We start from the raw sequence: 19,328 nt of genomic DNA, 5'->3' as shown, positions 1-19,328 counted from the left end.
CCCGCCGCCGCCCTTCTCCCCGCCCCTTCCTGAAGCCGCCGCGCCGTCTTCCGCTTCCGGCCAGCATGGCGGCGGCCGGCCGGCTGCGGCGGCGGCTGCTGCTGGTGGTGCCGTGGCGCTGGCGCTGCAGCCCCCGCCGCGGGGCTGCCGGCTGCCCGCCGGCGGGGCAGGTCCGCGACGCCTTCCTCCGCTTCTTCCAGGAGCGCCACGGCCACCGCCGCCTGCCCTCGGCCCCCGTGCGGCCCCGCGGCGACCCGCGCCTCCTCTTCGTCAACGCGGGCATGAACCAGGTGCTCCCCCCGCCTCCACCGGCCTGCGTCCGGCCCGGGGCTCCGGCTCTCTCCCGCCTGCGGCCCGCCCCCGCGGTCCCCTCCACCGGCTTCCCGGGGCCTCCGCGTCCTTCTCGGAGGAGCGCGGCTGGTCTCTGGGTGACCCCTTTCACGGAGGTCTCCTGCGGTGCGGCGGGCTTTCCCGCGTGGGCTTACCGCGCCGCTGCCCTCCTGTTCGCCTCTGACAGCGCCGCGTCTGCGTTCCAGGAGGCTCGGGCACAGCCCCCAGCGCTGGGTGGCATCTGGCAACAGTGGGTGTCTCTCTGCCTTGATTTCTAGTTCAAGCCCGTGTTCCTGGGCACGGTGCACCCCCGGAGCGAGCTGGCACAGCACCGGCGGGTGGTGAACAGCCAGAAGTGCGTGCGTGCAGGAGGGAAGCACAACGACTTGGAGGATGTGGGCCGAGATACTTACCATCACACGTTCTTCGAGATGCTGGGCAACTGGTCCTTTGGGGATTACTTTAAGGTGAGGCCCTAGGAGCGAACCCTCTCCAGGAGGAAATGTGGCCTTTCTTTCAGAGCAGTGCTGTAGTTCTGTGCTGTCGTGCCATAGGACTGTCTGCAGAAAACGTTTTCGTAAGCTCCAAATTACTTCTTGGGAGCTCTGTGGCCTGGAGTAGTGAGCTGGTATGCTAAATCACTAAATATGCCCTGCAGACTCTCAGAGTCGTTAGCCTTTTAAAGCTGTGAACAACAGGTACAAATTGAAGTTCTCTGTGTGAATGCTAGTATTGACCATTTAATGTGGTGGAAAGAGGTTCCCCGTTGATTTCGTGCTTGTTACTAGAGAGTTTGAAAAGGGAGGAAGGATAAAAGATGCTAGTTGTTTTGCTAGCGAATACTTTTTTTTGCCTTGGAAAGAAAATAATCCATGTAACTCTGCTGGCAAGCACGTGGGTGTAGACTATGCTGTGATCCTGAAGGTCAGTTTTCTACAGGCACCAGTGAGCTGTCTCACTCACCTGACCCTCATCCTGCTCTTTGCAATACGCCTTAAAATTGGAAAGGGAGAGAGTAGCTGAAATTAACTTCTTTGGTGTTTGACTCCCGTTCTAAAAAGCCTTCCTGCATCGCTGTGCTTCCTGGATTACTGTGCTTCATTTATGTTCCCTGCCTGCTCAGGAGGAGGCATGTAGCATGGCCTGGGAGCTCTTGACAGAGGTCTACAAGATCCCCAGAGATCGTCTCTACGTCACCTATTTTGGCGGAGACTCCTCCTTGGGGCTGAGCGCAGATGAGGAGTGCAGGGACGTATGGCTCCGCCTGGGGTAAGTGTGTTAGAGAAGAGGTTCTGAGCAGCAGGTGCTGATGTTTCAGTCTCCATAGTCTCCCATATGCTCTTTAGTTGATGGGAATCAGATGTAGGAGCCAAAAGTTGTGTTTTAAACTCATTTCGTTTCTGGTTTGTTTCGGCTGTTAAAAGTCAGCTGGGCTCTGAGAGCTCTGGGGCACTTGACCTTTAAGCTGTTTCTCATATGTTATCAGTCTGGGGGGCTGTGTACCTAAAACTGGGTGGCCTAGATGAAATGTGTGAACGATCTCTGATCCTTGGCTTCCTCTCCATCATGAGCTGCGGAGAGTACATTCTCCTCTGAAAGCCAGCAATGGCTGCTTCAGTGTGAGGATGAAGCCATTGCAGAGAGCACTGCTGTGCTTTGGGAGCTTGTTCCAGGCTGTATGTGGGCTTTGGACCCAAGGCAGCCAGCTCTGCGCCACTGTTGGTGTTCAGCCTTGTCCTCTGTGGTCAGGTCTTAGGTCTGCTGGAATTCCCTCCAAGGAGGAAGGCGGCTCCACAGACCCAGTGGAGAGCCCGTCTCTGCCAGCAGGAGCCAGACTGAGTTTGCCAGCCATTCTAGGCAGTGAGTAGGATCCTGTCTGGTTTGGTCCAGCTTGTTCCTGCTAAGGAGAATAATTCTGTGTCAACAGAAGCAAAGGAATCCTAATGTGTTTGGTTATTGAGTTTGTAGGAGTCAGAAAGGATTCCTCCCTTCCAACTTCCTCTGTGATCTAGGCTACTGCATGCTTTCTGTGCATGCCCCAGCACTGCCACCTCTGTTTGCCTTTCCAGGGTGCCTGCCAGTCACGTGCTTCCGTTTCCATTGAAGGACAACTTCTGGGAGATGGGGGACACAGGTCCTTGCGGTCCCTGCACAGAGATCCACTATGACCACGTGGGTGGTGGCAGAAATGCTGCGGCACTGGTGAACCAGGGCAGCCCAGATGTAGTGGAGATCTGGAACCTGGTCTTCATGCAGTATAGCAGGTACCGGGCATCTGAACTCCAGAGCCTTTCGCTCTTGTCCGACTCCAAAATCATACGTGTGTATTCTCAGACATCTCACTGCTTTCCAGGAGGTGGTAGTACAGGAGCAAGAGGGAAGCTGTGGAGATGCATCCAGTGTGGCTCTTGGTCCCCTTTGCTTTATTTGTCCTGTCCTCCTTCAACCTCTGCTGCCTGTTCTCCCTCACTGCTGCATCCCAGAGGTCTGTTGAGGTCTGCAGCAGCCCAGAGAAACCTGCAGAAGGAGGAGAAGGCCTTGGGTCCCTGTGCAGGGAAGGCCTTTTTCCCTACGTTATAGTCTATCCTGTCTATCTGATGGTCAGATCCTGGCTGCCTGACAGTGCCAAGGCAGGCTGTTGTTAGTCTTGGCCCTGAGCTTCCTTTTGTTGGGTCACCCACTGTTTCCATCCCCTGTCACTCTTCCATTCTCTTTGACTCACCTGCTCCTTTTCTTTGCCCCCAAACTGACCCTTGCTTCTCTTTTGCCTTTTATTTTTCTTGGCTGGCTGACAGAGAGGTGGAGGGGAATCTGCTTCCCTTGCCGCAGCACCACGTGGATACAGGAATGGGCCTGGAAAGGCTGGTGACAGTTCTGCAGAACAAACGCTCCAACTATGACACAGATCTCTTCACTCCCATCTTGGATGCCATTCACAAGGTGATGGTGCTTCTGCTCGGTCACAGTTAAGCAAAAGCTTCTTGAATGCAGACTGCTTGCCTGGTACCGTAGTACAGCCTTCTCTACACATGTTACTGTGCGCTATTTTGAGACAGGAGGTGTCCAGCCAGGTCCAGAGCAGCTTTCTAGGGAAACTGGGGAGAATTACAGGTTGGAAATCCGCTGGGATATCAGCACTTCTGATCCGTTCTTCCTCCAAAGTTTTTTAAATTCCTCTGTGCCAGGGCATTGGCTGACCTGTTAGGTACAGAAATCTTGGTATATAATGCTCTGGAAGAATTTAATGATACATCTTAGATGCACAAGGTTCAGAGGTAGTTGAGAAGCATGAGGTCAAGTGTAGCTGGCTGCCTCTTGCGTTGAAAGTTGAAACTCTTCCTTCTGCAGCCATTAATTTCTGCTGATCTATCTCCTTACTTTCTCTTTTAGAGCTGCGGGGGGCCCAGATACCAAGGTCTGGTCGGGGATGCTGATGTTGGGCGTGTGAATATGGCCTACCGCGTGGTGGCAGATCACGTGCGCACCTTGTGCGTGTGCATCACTGATGGCATCTACCCAGGCTTCTCTGGAGCAGAGTAAGGACATAAGGAAATGGCATGGGGTGGAGGGAGTTAGGTCTAGAAAGGAATATGGACAGCCAGAGGGAGAGGTTTTGGCGTGAGCCCAAGACAGGGAGTGCACGAGCTTTCGGAGGACAGGAAGATGAGAGCCTGGAAGAGGTTCTAATCTGCAGGCTGATCCTTGGGGAGCAGCTGGCCTGTGTCGATGGATCAGGCCAGAGGGGCTGTGTCGGGGGTGTGCTGGATGTGGGATCTGGGCAGGGTTGCTCACATGGCTGCCTCTGCTTTCAGGCTGGTGCTGCGTCGGATCCTGCGCAGGGCTGTCCGCTTTTGCTCTGAAGTCCTTCACGCTCCACCTGGGCTCCTGGCCTCCCTGGTGCCTACCGTAGTGGAAGTGCTGGTGAGTAAAAACTGCTGCCTTGGGGGAAAAAGAGTATCTCACGTGTCCTATTCAGCCCCTTTCCTGTATGTTGTCAGGAGAAAGTCTTGGATGTAAAGGAGCTCCAGGAGGGCGTATCTGGTGCAATGCATCACAACAGTAAAAATCTCTTGTCTCCTGATCATTTGTGATGGGAGGGAGGGGGCCTAATGTGACCAGTGGTACAGTCAGCACAAGTGTGTGTGTAAGTGTATGCAAGTGCATGTTGTTGTTTCGTGAGGGCGGTGGCTTCCAAGCTGTCATATCTGGTTAAAGCCATCTGAAATTGGTCCCTGTGAGTACTAACAGCATCCTAAAAGACAATGCTTTCTTCCTATTGTGAATGGATGTGTTTGCCAAGAGATGCTGTGCAGGGGCTAGCAGAGGTGGGTCACAGGGAGATAGCCAGGAGATGGCAGCTTAAGTCCAGGTGTGATTCTTCCCCTGTGCTTCTGTCCGTGGGGCTATGCGCTGGGGCTCCCTTCACACTCCTGCCTGAGAAACCTCTATAATGCTTGTGGCATGCTGTGAGATCCCTTGAGGAAAATGCTGAGGATGCTATCACTAACTGAGGCTCACTCCACAGGGAGATGCCTATCCAGAGCTGACGAAGAATGCAGACCAGGTGAGCAATGTGGAATCCCCTGCGCAGAAACCCCATCTCTCATTATCTTTGTGAAGCACTGCTTTCAGGGGCAGAAGTCAGCCCTTTCTTGGGACTTAGCTGGAGGAGTTTGCATAGCCTCCTCCATAACCATGTTCTCATGGGTGGGCTGAGATGTGCTGGGAACATGTTTGTATCCTGGGCATGAAAAGTATCTGTGGCAGATTTCCTTGTGGGAGCTCTACTAGATCCTTACCAGAGACTGCTTGTCCTGGTATAGGGCAGCTGTTGCTCTAACAAAGCTAGGGTAGCTCTTTTGTTGAGTGCAAGTACAGCCTGTCCTAGCCTGGGTACCTTTTGTCCAAAGTGGATTGGTGATTTAAAGCTGGTCCTGGCTTGCTTCTGCTGACAGCAACTGTGATGAGCAATTTCTCTGGCTGTTCCAGCCATGCAATTTTAATTGGGTCACAGACATGAATGTCTGACAGGGAGCATTTGTCAGCCTCCAGCCTTCCCCAGGTGGATGGTCAATATTTCCTTGACAGGAGTGGTGATAGGAGGCACAATGACTTCGGCACTGTTTAGTATTGCATCGGAGCTGTGTTGTGACAGATACTTACAGAACAAAAAGGCTGGTTCAGGCAGACACAGGACCCCTGTTAGACACCTGCTTGATGTGCTTTGGGCTGACTGTAGCAGGGAGCCCAGTGGTAGCAGGACTGAGCTGAGCTGGGGAACTCCCTGAGGTGTTGTGGCTAACCCTTCTTCTGATCTTTGAGCAGATCATGGATATCATCAATGAGAACGAGGCAGCTTTTCTCTCCTCCCTCGAGCGCGGGAGGCGCATCATTGAGCGGACAGTGCAGCAGATGGAGCCCTCCACAAATTTCCCGGGTGAGTCTCCCTCCTCTGACAAGCTGCACTTAAAGATGATTTGATCCAGGTTCTCACAAGCATTGCAGTCAAAACTGTGGTGGATGTCTGCCTCCCCCACGTGTTTTCAGTGACCTTCTAGCCCCAGGCAGAGGAGCAGATGTTGCTCCTTTCTTCAGATTGTGATTGTTTTCTAGTACTTTGTTCTCACAACAAACTAGGCACCAGGAGAGTTAGAAACATCCCCTTGCTGCTTTATTGACTGATTAACTGGGTCCTTACAAGACACCGCTGAAAGAAGGAGCTCAGGACCCAAACAGCAGCTGCCTGTCTAGATGTGCTGCGCTGAATTTTAGCAGGGGTGGGGCTGTGGGGCATCATTAATACTCAGTCCCATACAAGAAGAACTGGATGGCTTCTCTTCCCTTCCCCATTACCAGTGCAGCTGCACACAACACACGTGAATCCAGTTACCAAGGCACACACTAGAGTGGTCCCGTGCAAGCAAATCTTGAGATGGCTTTGCTTTCTGTGTTCACACAGAGTTCACATCCTTCTTTTTGTCCTACAGCTGAAGTAGCCTGGTCTCTCTATGGGAGTTTGGGATTCCCTCTGGATCTGATTGACTTGATGCTTGAAGAAAAGGGAATCAGTTTGGATTCAGCTGCTTTTAACGAACTTGCTCTGGAAGATGCAAAGGTAAAAGGGAGACTCACGTCAGAACAATTCAGAGCCTTCCCTCTCTTCTGTGAGCATGGAGGCAGAATTCCTTTCACTACTGAGGATCTTTGGGTGCACCACAGGGCCATGTGCCTTTTCCCTGAAGGGGAAGTGGGTCTGAAACAGCAGTGGGGTCACAATGCCTTTGCTTGTGGGTGTGGGACTGAGAAGTACTGGCTGGTGATTCTCTTTAGATCACTAGAAGTGTTTTATGATGCTGACTGTTGCTGGAGTGGAGGTGATCATCGAATTACATAGGTTAGGAATGTCCTCTGTCAGTCTTGTAGTCCAGCTCCTCACACAAAGCAGAGCCAGCTTACCCAAACAGCAAGTGATTTATGAAGTTTGCGAAATCTCCTCAGTCTCTATAGTGCTGGAATACTTGCACTGCCCACCCTGGGCAGTAATCAGTTCAAGGCCTTGCTCTCCTGAGCTTCAATGGCCTGGAAGTTTCACAGCTACGCAGCAAGCTATGCTGGGGGGGTTGTGTTAGCTGTTGCTTATGGCCTGTCTCAAGGCTCGCACAGGGTGGTATTGAGTGCTTGTGGGGTTTGAAGGCATGGGTTGGTTTAGTAGTAGCCTCGATCAGCCTGGATCTAAACAAGCCTTTTCCAGGAAGGTGGAGGAAGTTGTTCCTAGCCTTATAGCTCCAATTATCGGTTTGAGTGCCCCCAGGTATCTCCCATCTAACTGTGCCTTTGCTCTGCTGTAGCGGAAGGCTGGTGGAGTACAGGCAGGACAACTGGAGGACACAAACACGCACCTTGATGTGCATTCACTGGCTCAGCTGCAGAGCAACAACGTGCCTGCTACTGATGATTCTCCAAAGTACGCCTACACGCTTGGGCAGCACGGGCAGTACGGTAAGTGGCCAGGTCCCGTCTGTAAGGCAAGCTCTGCCTGAGGGCACTGGAATCCCTCACAAGGCTGCTTTTACTGCCTAACCTCATGCATGCAGAACATGTACTTTGTGGTTCAAACCTGTCCACCTTGCTGCTGCATCTTTTCTCTGCCTCTGTACCTCATCCCAAAGTAGGTGCTTTTCTTATTGCTTTTGGTGTGTCCCCAGGAAGGCTTTGGGCTGGTGACAAGGCTGTGAGCTCTGGGTTGTGTGCAGTGGTGAAGCAGAGACTTCTTGATTTCTGCTAGAGATAAGTCTGTCCCCAACAGTTAGGATTCTGGGTGTGAGTGCTAGGGATGATGAAGAATAATTACGCAAAGGCTTTAGGTAGTTGTTTAAAACAGTGCACTTGCTATTTCTTTGGCAGACCACTAGATGCCAGTGCAGGCTTTTTATCATTTAGGATAACTGGGGTTGCTGATGCTCTAGGGAAAGCATAAAGCTAAACCACAGAGAGTAAGAGGTGGTGTGGCTGTCACAAACAATTAGAGAGAGCTGTGTACAGCCAGCTCCCTCTTACTCAGTGTGCTGGGGGCAACCCACATTAAGCAGAAAGTGAGGCAATTCAAACTATATATACTACAGCAAGAGCATAATGGAGGGGAAAAAAAAACAGCAGCGACACTGGCTGGAATCTCCAAGCTAGCACTGTCCCACCTCCTCAGTCACTGAATTAGAAGTAGTTGAGGTTGGAGGGGATCTCTGGATGTCCAATCTCTTGATCAAAGGAACATCATCTTCGCAGTCAGACCTGTTTGCTCAGAGCCTTATCCATCTGTAAGGACAGAGATCCCACAGCCTCTCTGTGCCCTGTTCCAGTTCTTTATCACTCTTAGTGTGAAAAGTTTTTTTGCTTATGTACCATCAGAATTTCCTGCACTCTACATGTAGTCTCACAAATGCTAAATAGGAGTGAATACCACTTTCCTGGACCTGCTGGCTATGTTTGTGTTCATACAGCCCAGCAGGCAGGCAGTCTTCCTTGCTGCAAGGGCACCCTGCTGACTTGTGTTCAATTTACCCCTGAGGACTCCAAGGTTTCTGTCAGTCCATTTCTGTAGCCTGCTGAGATGCCTCTGAAAAGCAGCCCTACTCTTCAATGTGTCAACCAGTCCCCACAAATTTATTGCCATACACAAGGAGGATATGGGTACATCCCATCTTGTCATGGGTGGTCATTAATGAAGATGTTAAATCGTTTGGGCCCTAATATCAGCCACCAAGTAGCTCTACTAGTAACTGAATATCAGTTGAACGTTGAACTGTTGAGCAATTCCCTGTGGGGCCAGCTGCCCAGCCAGTTATACACCCACCTTATGGTCCACCTGCCCAGTCCATGTCACCTGAATTTGGCTTCAAGGAGGCTACAGGAGAGCATGTCAGAAACTTGCTGCATCAAGGAAGGTGACATCCCTGTCTTCCCTTGTCCACCAAGCCAGTCACTTCTTCATAAAAGGCAGTCAGGTTGGCCAAGCGTGCAGCGTAGCAAGATGCAGACATATATGTGCCACATCTTGCTCTATCAGGCTCATGTGGAGCCGGATTGGGTGTCCCAGCCTGGTTACCTGCTACTCAGCAGGTCTGTCACTAGGTAAGTGAGGGGTGACTTGGTTCCAAATAACAGATCCTTTGTCCTTACTGCCAATAGCTGTTCCTCTCCTACCAAGGCAAAGGAAAGTGCCAGCTTTCAGTATAGACTGGGTATTGGCAGGGTTGGCATGGGGAATTGACCCCTCCTTTCATGTTGCAAACTGACAGGGTGTATGCACTAATTGCTGCCGTATTCTTCTCCCTGACAGAGTTCAGCCCATGCCAGGCCACCATCCTGATGCTGTACAGAGATCAGTCTCTCCAGAAGGAGGTTGGGGCAGGGCAACGCTGTGGTGTCATCTTGGACAGGACTAACTTCTATGCAGAGCAGGGCGGGCAAGCCTCTGACCAAGGCTACATGATACGTTTAGGACAGCAGGTGAGACCCTTTGGTGTCTGAACCCAAGGCCACCATGGATACTGAGGCCAGGCAGATTTCCCCAAGTTTTACTGTGTTAATTTGCAAGCTGCTGACTCTTTACAGTTCCCTTGGCTTTGCCTCGGGGTTGGTGGAGTGACGGAGAGGTAGCAGTAACTTCACAGAGGTGGACCTGCTGCTCTGGTTGTCTTTCTCAGCCCTTTGGAATTTCTTCTTGCTGGGCAACACTAGAAAGTCTTCTTTAATGTGCTGCACTCTTGCCAGCTGGGGTTGCAATGCAGAGAGAAGGCAATCAATGATCAGAGAGCCCACAAGCTGAGTAACTTGTCTCTGGCCAGTCCTTGACAACTGCAAGCAGTGCCCAACTGAAACCCAGTCCAAAAACTCTCCCAAAAGCATCAGGGAAGACCTCCATCTCTGCAGCACGTTCTTCAACCTTGCCAGAGGGAGAGCTTTCACCCTCTCCTAGGAAGTTACATGGGGTGCAGCTTATTCTCCTTCCCACGTTCCAGCTCTTGAGAATCACCCCTGGGCATTGATGCTGCCTTTTTAGCCTTGCAGAATGTGATAGTGCCTTGCTCAGCACTTCTCCTCAAGCTGAAGCAGGGATCAAGTTTCTCTCGCCAGCCCAGTGAGGCAGAAATGGCACCTTGGATGCCTGAGACAGGTGTCTGGCAGCTGCTGTCCGTTTTCTCGTGGACAAGCATCCTTGTTAAGAAAATTCATCAGCATGGGGGTGTTGCTGCCCCTCCACTGCAAGCTGACAGCCTCAGCATGTTGTGCAGTGAGTGGCTGGAGGCAGGGAAGGCCTGAGGCACTCCGGTTACATTGGCAGTAAGTTTGTCCCTGCTTTTCCCACCCCATCCCTGTCTTTTAGAGATCAATGGGGGTTGTGTTTCCTAGTCGGATCAAGCAGGCACCTAGCACAGGTCTTTGGATGTTCCCTGTGTCCTAACTCATCTTTCTGTCTCTCTTTGCTCAGGACATACTGTTCCCTGTAGAATCAGTTCGTCTCTGTGGTGGTTACGTGATCCATGAGGTCACTGCTGTGGAAACCCTGCGTGCTGGGGACCAAGTGCAGCTCTTTGTGGATGAGGTGATAACTCACTGCTCTTAACCTTTTCCTAGCCTTCCCTGAGAGTCTTGTGATGGCCTGAGTAACCTGGCCACAGCAGACCCTTGTCCCTTGTATTCCTGAGACTGCTCTTCATTGTGATGTGCAGTGGGAAGGAGACTTTACAAGTAACTTCGTAATCTTTTGTGAGCCATTGGTCTGTCCAGAAGTCTCTAGCCTACCCTTTGCCGTTTTACAGAGGTGATCCCACGGGAAAAGTGGTTAAATCTGCCCTGTGACATAAATTCATCTGGCAGCTGTGCTACCCGTTGTTTTTCCCCTCTATCTTCTCCCATCCCCTCACATGCAGCCTTTCCCTTATCTCTTCATGCCATCCCCTGCTCCCCCGAGCTGTGGAGAACCAGCGCTCCCTGCCAACTTGTCTGTGCTTTCAGGCCCAGCGGCTGGCCTGCATGACGAACCACACCGCTACGCACCTGCTGAATTTTGCGCTCCGCCACGTCCTGGGTGACAACACACAGCAACGAGGGTCCCATGTGACAGCAGAGCGGCTGCGCTTTGACTTTGATACCAGGGTGACTCTGGACTTCTGTTTTCTTGTTCTCAGCAGTACCAACATCCCAGTAGTGGCCTTCTCTCCAGGGTTTTTTATCCTCTCACCATAATCACTCCTTTAGAGACAGGTCACGTTTTATCTGAGCAGTGAAACTTGGCCCTCTGGAAGTCACTGGCTCTGTTTTGCATTGACCTGACTCTGAGCAGGACTTGCTGAGGGGATGAATGGGGATCTGAAGGGAAAGGACTTAGCAAGGCCAGTGGTCCTGGGACTGACCTGAGTAGTGTAAAGGGGTCTTGGAGAGATTCACCAGCTTGGCTGTGGCACATATCTAGTGTCTGTGCTGGTCATCCAGGTGAGAGGGGTTGGGAACTGAAAGCTGTTGGGTCAGGCTGAGCACTGGCCGTGGTAACCTGTCACTCATTGCAGCATCTCTCTTGAAGTGTTTGGTTGATGCTCTTGGATCAAAAATTCTTATCCTTCATGGGAGGAGGGAGTGGGAGGGTCATGATGCTCACAGGTCCCTTTTACAAGTAGGGAAGATGAGATGCAGGGGGAGAGTGGTGTGCCCAAGCTGAGTTGCCTGGGGGCCCTGCCCCAGTTCTCCCTCCTTTGTTCTGTACCTCTCAGGAGACTTCTCTTTAAGGTGGCTGATTTACTTCCTCAGGGCCCTGTGACTGTGGAGCAGCTGCAGCAAGTGGAGCAAGTGGTCCAGGATATGATCAAACGAAATGAGGTTGTGCATACGGCTGAGGTCCCCCTCACGCTGGCAAGAAGAGTTCAGGGACTCCGTGCGCTGGATGAGGTATGACAGGATGGCAGCAAACATCTTCATGAGCCTTCTCCTTCAGCAGGAATTATCTGGGTCACGAGATGTTGATGTAACAGGTTTCTGCAACAGGTTTCTGATTCCCAAAACTCGGGAAGGAAAAGAGGACAGAGATGAGATCTCAGGAGCGCTGTGTTGTAAGACATGGAGGCTGGTGATGCATAGGCTTTCTGCTCATTTCTTTGGACCAAAAGCTTGTAGTGTCACCCAGTTGTTTCTTTTTCCCTGTGGTGGCTGGTTGTGGGGGAGAAGCAGTGCTGCCCCTGACTCTGGGGCTACTCTAGAATAGGGGAAAAATAAGGCAGACACCTGAAGCCATGTAGTTAGTCTGTAAGTGCCCCTGAAGGACCACGTTGTTAGGTGCTGATCCCTGTCTCCTCTGTCAGGGGTATCCAGATCCAGTGAGGATAGTATCCCTGGGGGTCCCTGTGGAGAGTGTGCTGACCCGCGACTCTGAGGCTGCAATGCAGACCTCTGTGGAGCTCTGCTGTGGGACGTAAGTGACTTTTGCTTGCAGTCGGAAGGTGCGTTTGTGGGCACTGGTGGCTGAGGTAGAGACATTCGTGCAAGCTCCACTCCCTGTCCCTGTGCAACTAAGTTTCCTCACCGGACAGATCTCGTGAGGAGAGGACGGGCAAGTTACAAAGCTTTGGAAGTGCCAGGGTGAGAAAACTTTAGTGAAATGCAAAGCATTTTTCCTTGCTTCATAGCCTGAAACTAACCTGGAAGCCGCAGGATGCCAGCAGAGTGTGGGAAGGTGGGTGTGTGGCCTGTCACAACAGAGCTTTGGCTTTGGGGTTGCAGGAGGGCTGGGGACCCAGCAGGAGACTCTGAGATGGTTGTGAGATCCTGAGAGCACTGTGATTATTTTAATTAATTATCTTCGCCCTCTTCTGCTTTTAGCAGTAATGAAAGTAAAAGAAGAGTTAATCAATCTTGGGACAATGCTGACACAAAAAAACCCAGGAACAAATTGGCCTTTGAGCAGATGCAGCTGAAAATGAGCAAGTTTCTAGTCATGAGATCATTCTTGTGGGAGTAGTGGGACAAGAAACTGCATGGGAGTGGAGATGATCAATTCTTGTGAAGCTGTCTGAAATGATTACTTGTGGTAACAGAAACTGAGACACTGTAGTTGTTTTCTTATCCAGTGTTGAATAGCCAGAAAGGAAAGGGGAGGTTGTCGGTGCTCTGTGACTGCACAACTACCCTGTGACTGGCCAGTCTGTGAGCTGGCCTGACAAGAGCGTGGTGGAGTTCGAGGAAAAAATTACTTTCTACAAGGTTCAGTAGCAGCTGGGTAGAAGAGAAAAATCCCAATTCATCCCAAGGAGAGGAAAGCAAGGCAGAACTTGGCTGTTATGGGCAGTATTTATTTGTTATTTGTTATTTGACAGCAGCCTGCTGGGCAGTAGCGCAGAGGTTCCTCTGGAGTAGCCTCAACTCTGCTGTCTCTTGCCTGACAGGGTGCCATCAGGATTTTAGGGAGGGGAAAGGATTGAAGCTATTGGGATTGGGGAGGGGCTGCTGGACTTGAGACTTGCCTAAAAGGAAAGCAGGCTTCCTGATTTCTTTTTCCAGAGAGCAGCTTGTTTTCTTTCCTGTTCTCTGCTGACTTTGCAGGCACCTTCTACAAACAGGAGCTATGGAAGATCTGGCCATCATCAGTGAGCGTCAGCTTGTTAAAGGGATTAGCCGTGTCATTGCAGTGACAGGGGGACAAGCCAAACAGGTAGGAAAGGGGAAACTGAGATTTCTGCCGTGTCAAGGCAATGCCAGAAGGACCCAACTTTATAGGTTCCTGCTTAGACAATTAGCTTCCCCCTGCTTTGGCTGGAGCCTCCCTGTTACGCCTGATCTGGCTTCCTCCTTCATCCCTGGACCTAGCTCTGCTGCCATACCTCACTGTTCACCTCCACTCCCCCCATCCTAGTCTCTTGTCTCCTTGACCTTCATTCCTCCCCTCAGACCCCCTTTCCAGGATAAGCACAAAATATCAGGAAGTCTCTAGGCTATAAATTTCAGTCCCCAGGTAGGTATTTAAAGGTGTGATCCTTTGTGCTTTGGTTTCACCTCCTGCCTATCACAGTTGGATTTGCACTTTATGGTTACAGGGCTCTGGCCTCGTTCTTACAGCCCTTTTGCTTCTTTTCTTTTTTTTTTCCCTGCCTAACTGTGGTTATAGTCTGGATGAGTCTGTATAAAAAGTAAGCAACCTATTATTGTGTCCATGAGATCGCTCTGTCCTTTGAATATCTGGGAGTGTCAGGGGCCCTGCAACCTTGCCCGCTTCCTTTAAGGCTGCAGTCAGAGTAGAGCGACTCACTGTCAATGGAACTGGGAAGATTAAAGGCAAAGCCCACCCCTGCAAATCTCTTGCTTTTTGGCTGGCTGCCCCCTGTGCATCTGTGTCCCTAGCAAGGCTTTTCTTGGTGCAGAGGAATAAAAAGCTGCAGGGCACATCTGCATGCTTTGCTGGAAGTGCTGACCTGGAGAGCCCCCGAGAGGAGCTGTGTGCATGTGTTAATCAGACAAGGGAGACTGCAGGCATGAGGGAGTGACCTGAAACAAGGGATGTGTATCCTAGCTAGGTAGAGCAGTCCTCATTGTCTACAGCTTTTCTTACATATTCTTTGCTGTCCTGGTCTGAAGTCTAGCAGGACCATCACGGGCACAAAGATCTGGCAGAGAGGAAATGCTCCAAACTGTAAGGATTTTCACTGGTAAAAAAAGCTTGTATTAGTTTTTTTATTAATGGTAGCATTGGTGTTGGGGAAAGCAATAAGAAATGCACCAAGACCAGCTGAACTGGTCCTCAGGAAATGTGCTTGAACAAGTAATGAGTTTTCTTTAGTTTTAGTGTTTCTTTTGTTTCTTCAGTTATTAGTTTCAAGATTGCATTTGCTAGTGAAAAAAGAGCACTAAGGAGTAAACAAGGCTCCCAAGTTTTTCTCATTAAAATCCTGATGATTTGGCGTGAGATACTGAGGAAACAAATGCACGACAGGTTGGCCCTCTGGATGTGACCATCTATTGTTGGTTGCAAACCTAGAGAGGAACGTTCTATTCCAGTGTCTCTTGGGGACAGTCGTTCTTAAAGCCTCTGTCTGTAGGTGTCTTCCCACTGGATCCTGAGCAGTACTTCAGTGGTTATGACCCTGCTGCCTCCCCACTTTCTCCATCCCCATTCATTTTTTCTCTTGCTGTATTTGAAGCATTCTCTCCCTCCTTCTCTTCAGGCCCGGGAAGTAGGCCAGTGCTTGGCTATGGAAGTGGACTCTATCTCCCTACGAATGAAACAGAGGAGTACCTCTATTCCTGAGATGCAGAACCTCTCCAAAGAAGTGGGCCAGTTGACCAAAGTAAGGATTACACTCCTGCACAAAAAGATCCCAGCGTGGGCTCTATACACTTGAGGCACATGACTTCTTTCCTACCAGGTTCACATCTTACCATGGTCAATAGCAAGGGCATGTCGCTACCTGCTGGTGCCACTTTGGTCGCAAAGATTTCAACCAGTGCCTAGGTGCCTGTGTTGCAGATGACCTGCTGCCAGAGGGAATGTGAGAGAAGACAGTGGTGGGGAGGGTAAAACAGTGAAAAAGGATTCCCAGGCTTTTCCCCAAGCTTTAGACGCCCAACTGAAAAGAGAAAGCTACACACCACAGTGCCTTGCTGGCCTGATCGCATAGGGGTATAGGAGGGTCTGGGAAGAGGCCAGGCTCTAGCCTGACCTCCCAGAAAATTAGCAGTTTATTTCTAGGTACAGTTAAGTGTCCTTACACAGCAAATTGTCTTGCAGGTGGTGGCTAACACTGCAGTGCCCCAGTGGCAGAGAAGAGAACTACAGACTACCCTCAAAGCACTACAGCGAACAGCCAACACGGCTATCAAGAAACTGGAGATGCAGCAGGTACTGTGGCAGCAGCACACTCACTTGCAGCCTGCTAATAGCACTGTGTGGCATACACCAGTGGACCTGGTGTCTCTGTCACACTTGACAGCCACTCGGTCACTGGGGTCCCATTAGAAGGCAGAAGAAAGCAGGTACAATAACAGACAGTGCAACATAAGCCCTGTGTTGGGTTGATTTCACTGGTATTAACCAGGGCCATCATTTAAAATGCAGTGAATGACCGACTGGGCTTTTGGCACCTGCAAAATCCCCGTGTCTCTCTGCCTGTGAGGATGGAGAGCCCCATATCAGCACTTCTGGCGAACACCAATAGGTGGATAGGCATCACTTTGCTGTTTGTACATGGAGAAGATGGAGTGGCCCTGAAAATGGGCTTTACAAGGTCACGCAGTGAGACAGTGGCAGGACAGAGCCTTTCTCCCAGCCATATGGATATTGCTCTGGCTTCCCACTGCATTTGTGTCTTGCTAATTTACGTGATTACATTAAAAGCCCTTTGGAAATGGTTATTCGTGACAGCGTTCTCAGCAAGAACTATTCTTAAAGTAGGAGCATCTTGCCACAGGAGCCTGCCTGAGACCTGTGGCAATGTGTAGGTCCAGGAGAGAGGCTGAGGACCGAACGGGTTACTCTCTATTCCGCTTTTGAAAGGGTTTCATCTCTGCTTGCTTTTGAGGAAGGAGGGTTGTACAGGTCTTCATGTGGAGATTTCAGTCTGCCAGTCTTACTTCTGCTAACATACATTCCTCCTCTATCCCACAGAGCAGCACTTCCATTCCCTATGTACCTAAGTTGCACACATATATCCCCATCCAACCCACCCTGTGCCACTTGTAGCCCCTCAAGTGCTGTGTGTTTCCTCCTTCAGGCTGAAGAGAAGGCACAAAGCCTGCTAGCAAAACATTGCAACCAACGTGTCATCATTGATACCGTCCCAGCTGACTCCCTCTCTGTAAGTAATCCACAGGACTTGTTGGCCCAGCAGTACCTCAGGTGCTGCACACAGTAAGAGGGAGCTGCTGGGCACGTTTTCTGCTGCATACCAGTTTCCTTTGCTGTAGCCTGGCCCCTCTTCTCCTTGCCTCTCCTAGATCCTAATGAAGGTAGTGAACCAGCTGTGTGACAAGTCTCCTGGCACATCAGTCCTGCTGCTCAGCCCTCAGGTTTCTGGTGAGGTGCTCTGTGCCTGTCAGGTGTCCAAGGTAAGCAGAAGCCTGGCAGAGACACAAGGAACCTGCCTGCAAAGGGGGGACTGGACCCACTGCTCAGCAGGTCCCAGTTAGGGCTTTTCCTGGGGTTCTGCCCAGTGTTGGTGGTTAATCACATAGGGGTAGGACCTGAGATGACCACACTGGGACCAGATATGCTTTCAGTCCTTGCTGGGCGCAGATATCCCTGGATCCTCCAGGCCGTGTTTGCCCAGGGCAGGATGCAGCATTGACATGTAAGCTCAGCCTTTGCGGCCCTCACAGTCACGACTGCCTCAGGTTAGTGAGGGCCCAAGCTGGGTGAGGAGAGAACGTTGCTACCTTTCTTCCTCCAGACTGCAGAGTGCCCCACAGTCCAAATTACTTTGCTCTGTGTCTTTTCCTCAGAATTGCCTCCCCGTGTTCTCTGCTGCTGACTGGGCCGCGGCTGTCTGTACGCAGATGGAAGGGAAGGCAGGAGGCTCTCCCGTCGTCGCTAAGGGCAGTGGAAATGCCAAGGGTATGCAGGGAGCCCTGACTGCTGCACTAGAGTTCGCTCAGAGTAAACTCTGAAATAACTGTGATGCTTTGGTGGCAGGACAGCTGTATGCAGCCCAGCTGCAAGCTACGTGGACACTTGATGCAGAGCATATGTAATACTCTGCTGATCTGAAAGGTTTAGCAGCTCCCACACTGAACACTGCTGCAACCACTGCATGGAGCATTTGGCTTCTGGCCGTCAGGGATCAGCAGAGACCCCGCTTCTGATCCCACTGACAAAACGATGCTGCCTGCTCTCAGCGCGGACATATGGGGATTGAGCCTCGGAAAGCACCAGTTGCAGCAGCAGAACCTACTTCTTCTGGAACAGTGCAGTGTTTGCCACAAAACCAGCACCGAGAGGCTCCATGAGAGCATGGGGAGATGGCACAGTGTTATCCTAAAGCCATTAAATGGTAGAGAGTGTTTGATCCTCTGATGTTTCTTGTTAGCTGCATCTTTTTTTTTTTTCTCCTTTTTTTTCCTTTCTGCTCTGTTCTGGCAAAGGGGTTTGTGCTGTCCCTGCAGCCTCACAATGCACTCTTGTAAGCAGTGTCATCCTACTGCAGAACTCAGAATACCCATCTGATTAAAAATGCTACTACAATTTTGAAATGGGGGAAGAAGTTCCCCTGCTGCCTGTGGGCTTAGCTTTTTGGGCTTAGCCCATGCTTGTTGGGCTATGCAACAAGTAGAGTTAAAGCCAGTCCTCGGTACTGAAGCACAGAGGGATCAAAATCACCCCACCTCTACCTCTTTGCTTTGGATGAATGTTCTTATCCTTGTTTCCTCTTGCCACTCCCTTGTAAGTCCTTCCTTCTCACACTGCCTCCTGGCTTCTTACTTACCAGCACCTACCTAAAAACCGTCATGGGGACTGTTGCTGTGTTGCAGCATAGAACTCCCTGCAGCAGGACACTTAGCCTTGAGGTGAGCAGGTCTCCCTCCTAAACTGGTTGCTTTTCACGAGTGCTAGCAGACACAGCAAACTCAACTCATAAAGACATTTCAGACTTCATTGTTAGAGTGATGTCTAGAGCTCTTAGCCAAAGCGCCATTACTTTAGATACTGTATTGACCTAAATAAAGAGAGATCAAAAATGGTAGCTGATGCAAAGGTGCAACAGGATAGTGATACAAGCAGGTTTTCACCCTGTGAGCAGCAACAGCAGCCTGACAGGGATGAATTTCACCAGCAGGTAGGGTGACTGGCACTGTGGAGGGAGGTGGAGGAGGCAGTAGCTACATGCTTTTGGGGAGAGGGGGAGAAGGGTGGAAGCACAGTGATGCTGATGGATGGGGAGCAGGAAATGGCTGTCACATAGATAAGGATTGGTGAAGAGGATGTGCTGGGGAATGGCCCAGTCTCCTAATGAGAGGCTTTCTCCACTTTTCTTAGCTGTCTGCGTGAGGGGGAGAGGGCGAATAGCTGCTGTGAGCAGAGCATCCTCTCCCTTCTCTCTTCAGTGAACAGCTCACCTGGGGAAAAAGGAAGGTGGACTTACAGGCATCACTAGAGGACAAGGGGTTTTCTTCCCTATCTCAGTGGCTGTCCACTCCCATATCTCATATGTGGTCCCTAAGGCTCCTCATCTTAATGAAGTGCCAGGAAGCTGTTTTTGTGCTTGGCTAAGTGCCTGGTATAAATATGAGGACTTGGAGGCAGAAGGAATGGGGAGCCTTTAGGGGTTGGTGGTGCTCCCCACTATCCTCCTCTGCTCCTCCAAAGCACTGACAGCTACAGTTGCAGCAGCACTGCACACCTTACCTTACCAGAGAGCTTAAAGCAGGGCTTGTTGCAAAGGGGGCTACGTGCCAAGGTCCCTGGGCATCTGCCCCTGTTGCCAAGAGTTCAGCCATCAGAGGGGTGCACAGGCCCCTTTCTTTCA

The 19,328-nt window shown here is 51.0% G+C and overlaps 1 protein-coding gene across 5 annotated transcripts; it reads left to right on the top strand.

Annotated features, from left to right (window-relative positions):
* The first annotated feature begins 50 nt into the window (after nucleotides 1–50).
* On the top strand, nucleotides 51–17,878 carry AARS2 (alanyl-tRNA synthetase 2, mitochondrial). 5 transcript variants are annotated; one of them, XM_075146776.1, is made up of 22 exons: nucleotides 51–290; nucleotides 609–797; nucleotides 1,454–1,599; nucleotides 2,400–2,594; nucleotides 3,126–3,270; nucleotides 3,721–3,866; nucleotides 4,143–4,251; nucleotides 4,856–4,894; nucleotides 5,656–5,767; nucleotides 6,318–6,445; nucleotides 7,179–7,329; nucleotides 9,167–9,336; nucleotides 10,319–10,432; nucleotides 10,846–10,986; nucleotides 11,635–11,772; nucleotides 12,183–12,292; nucleotides 13,420–13,528; nucleotides 15,036–15,158; nucleotides 15,599–15,709; nucleotides 16,581–16,664; nucleotides 16,804–16,914; nucleotides 17,308–17,878. In XM_075146776.1, exons 1-22 carry the CDS (start codon nucleotides 66–68, stop codon nucleotides 17,470–17,472), a joined length of 2,961 nt encoding a protein of 986 aa, XP_075002877.1. In that variant the 5' UTR covers nucleotides 51–65; the 3' UTR covers nucleotides 17,473–17,878. The 5 variants fall into 5 exon arrangements, with proteins under 5 accessions (XP_075002877.1, XP_075002878.1, XP_075002880.1 ...); XM_075146777.1 differs by lacking the exon at nucleotides 17,308–17,878 and adding an exon at nucleotides 17,041–17,298; XM_075146779.1 differs by lacking the exons at nucleotides 10,319–10,432; nucleotides 10,846–10,986.
* Nucleotides 17,879–19,328: the final 1,450 nt, after the last annotated feature.

Source organism: Calonectris borealis, chromosome 3 (assembly GCF_964195595.1).
Source record: "Calonectris borealis chromosome 3, bCalBor7.hap1.2, whole genome shotgun sequence".
Lineage (NCBI taxonomy): Eukaryota > Metazoa > Chordata > Aves > Procellariiformes > Procellariidae > Calonectris > Calonectris borealis.
This window is presented reverse-complemented; position numbering and strand designations above follow the sequence as displayed.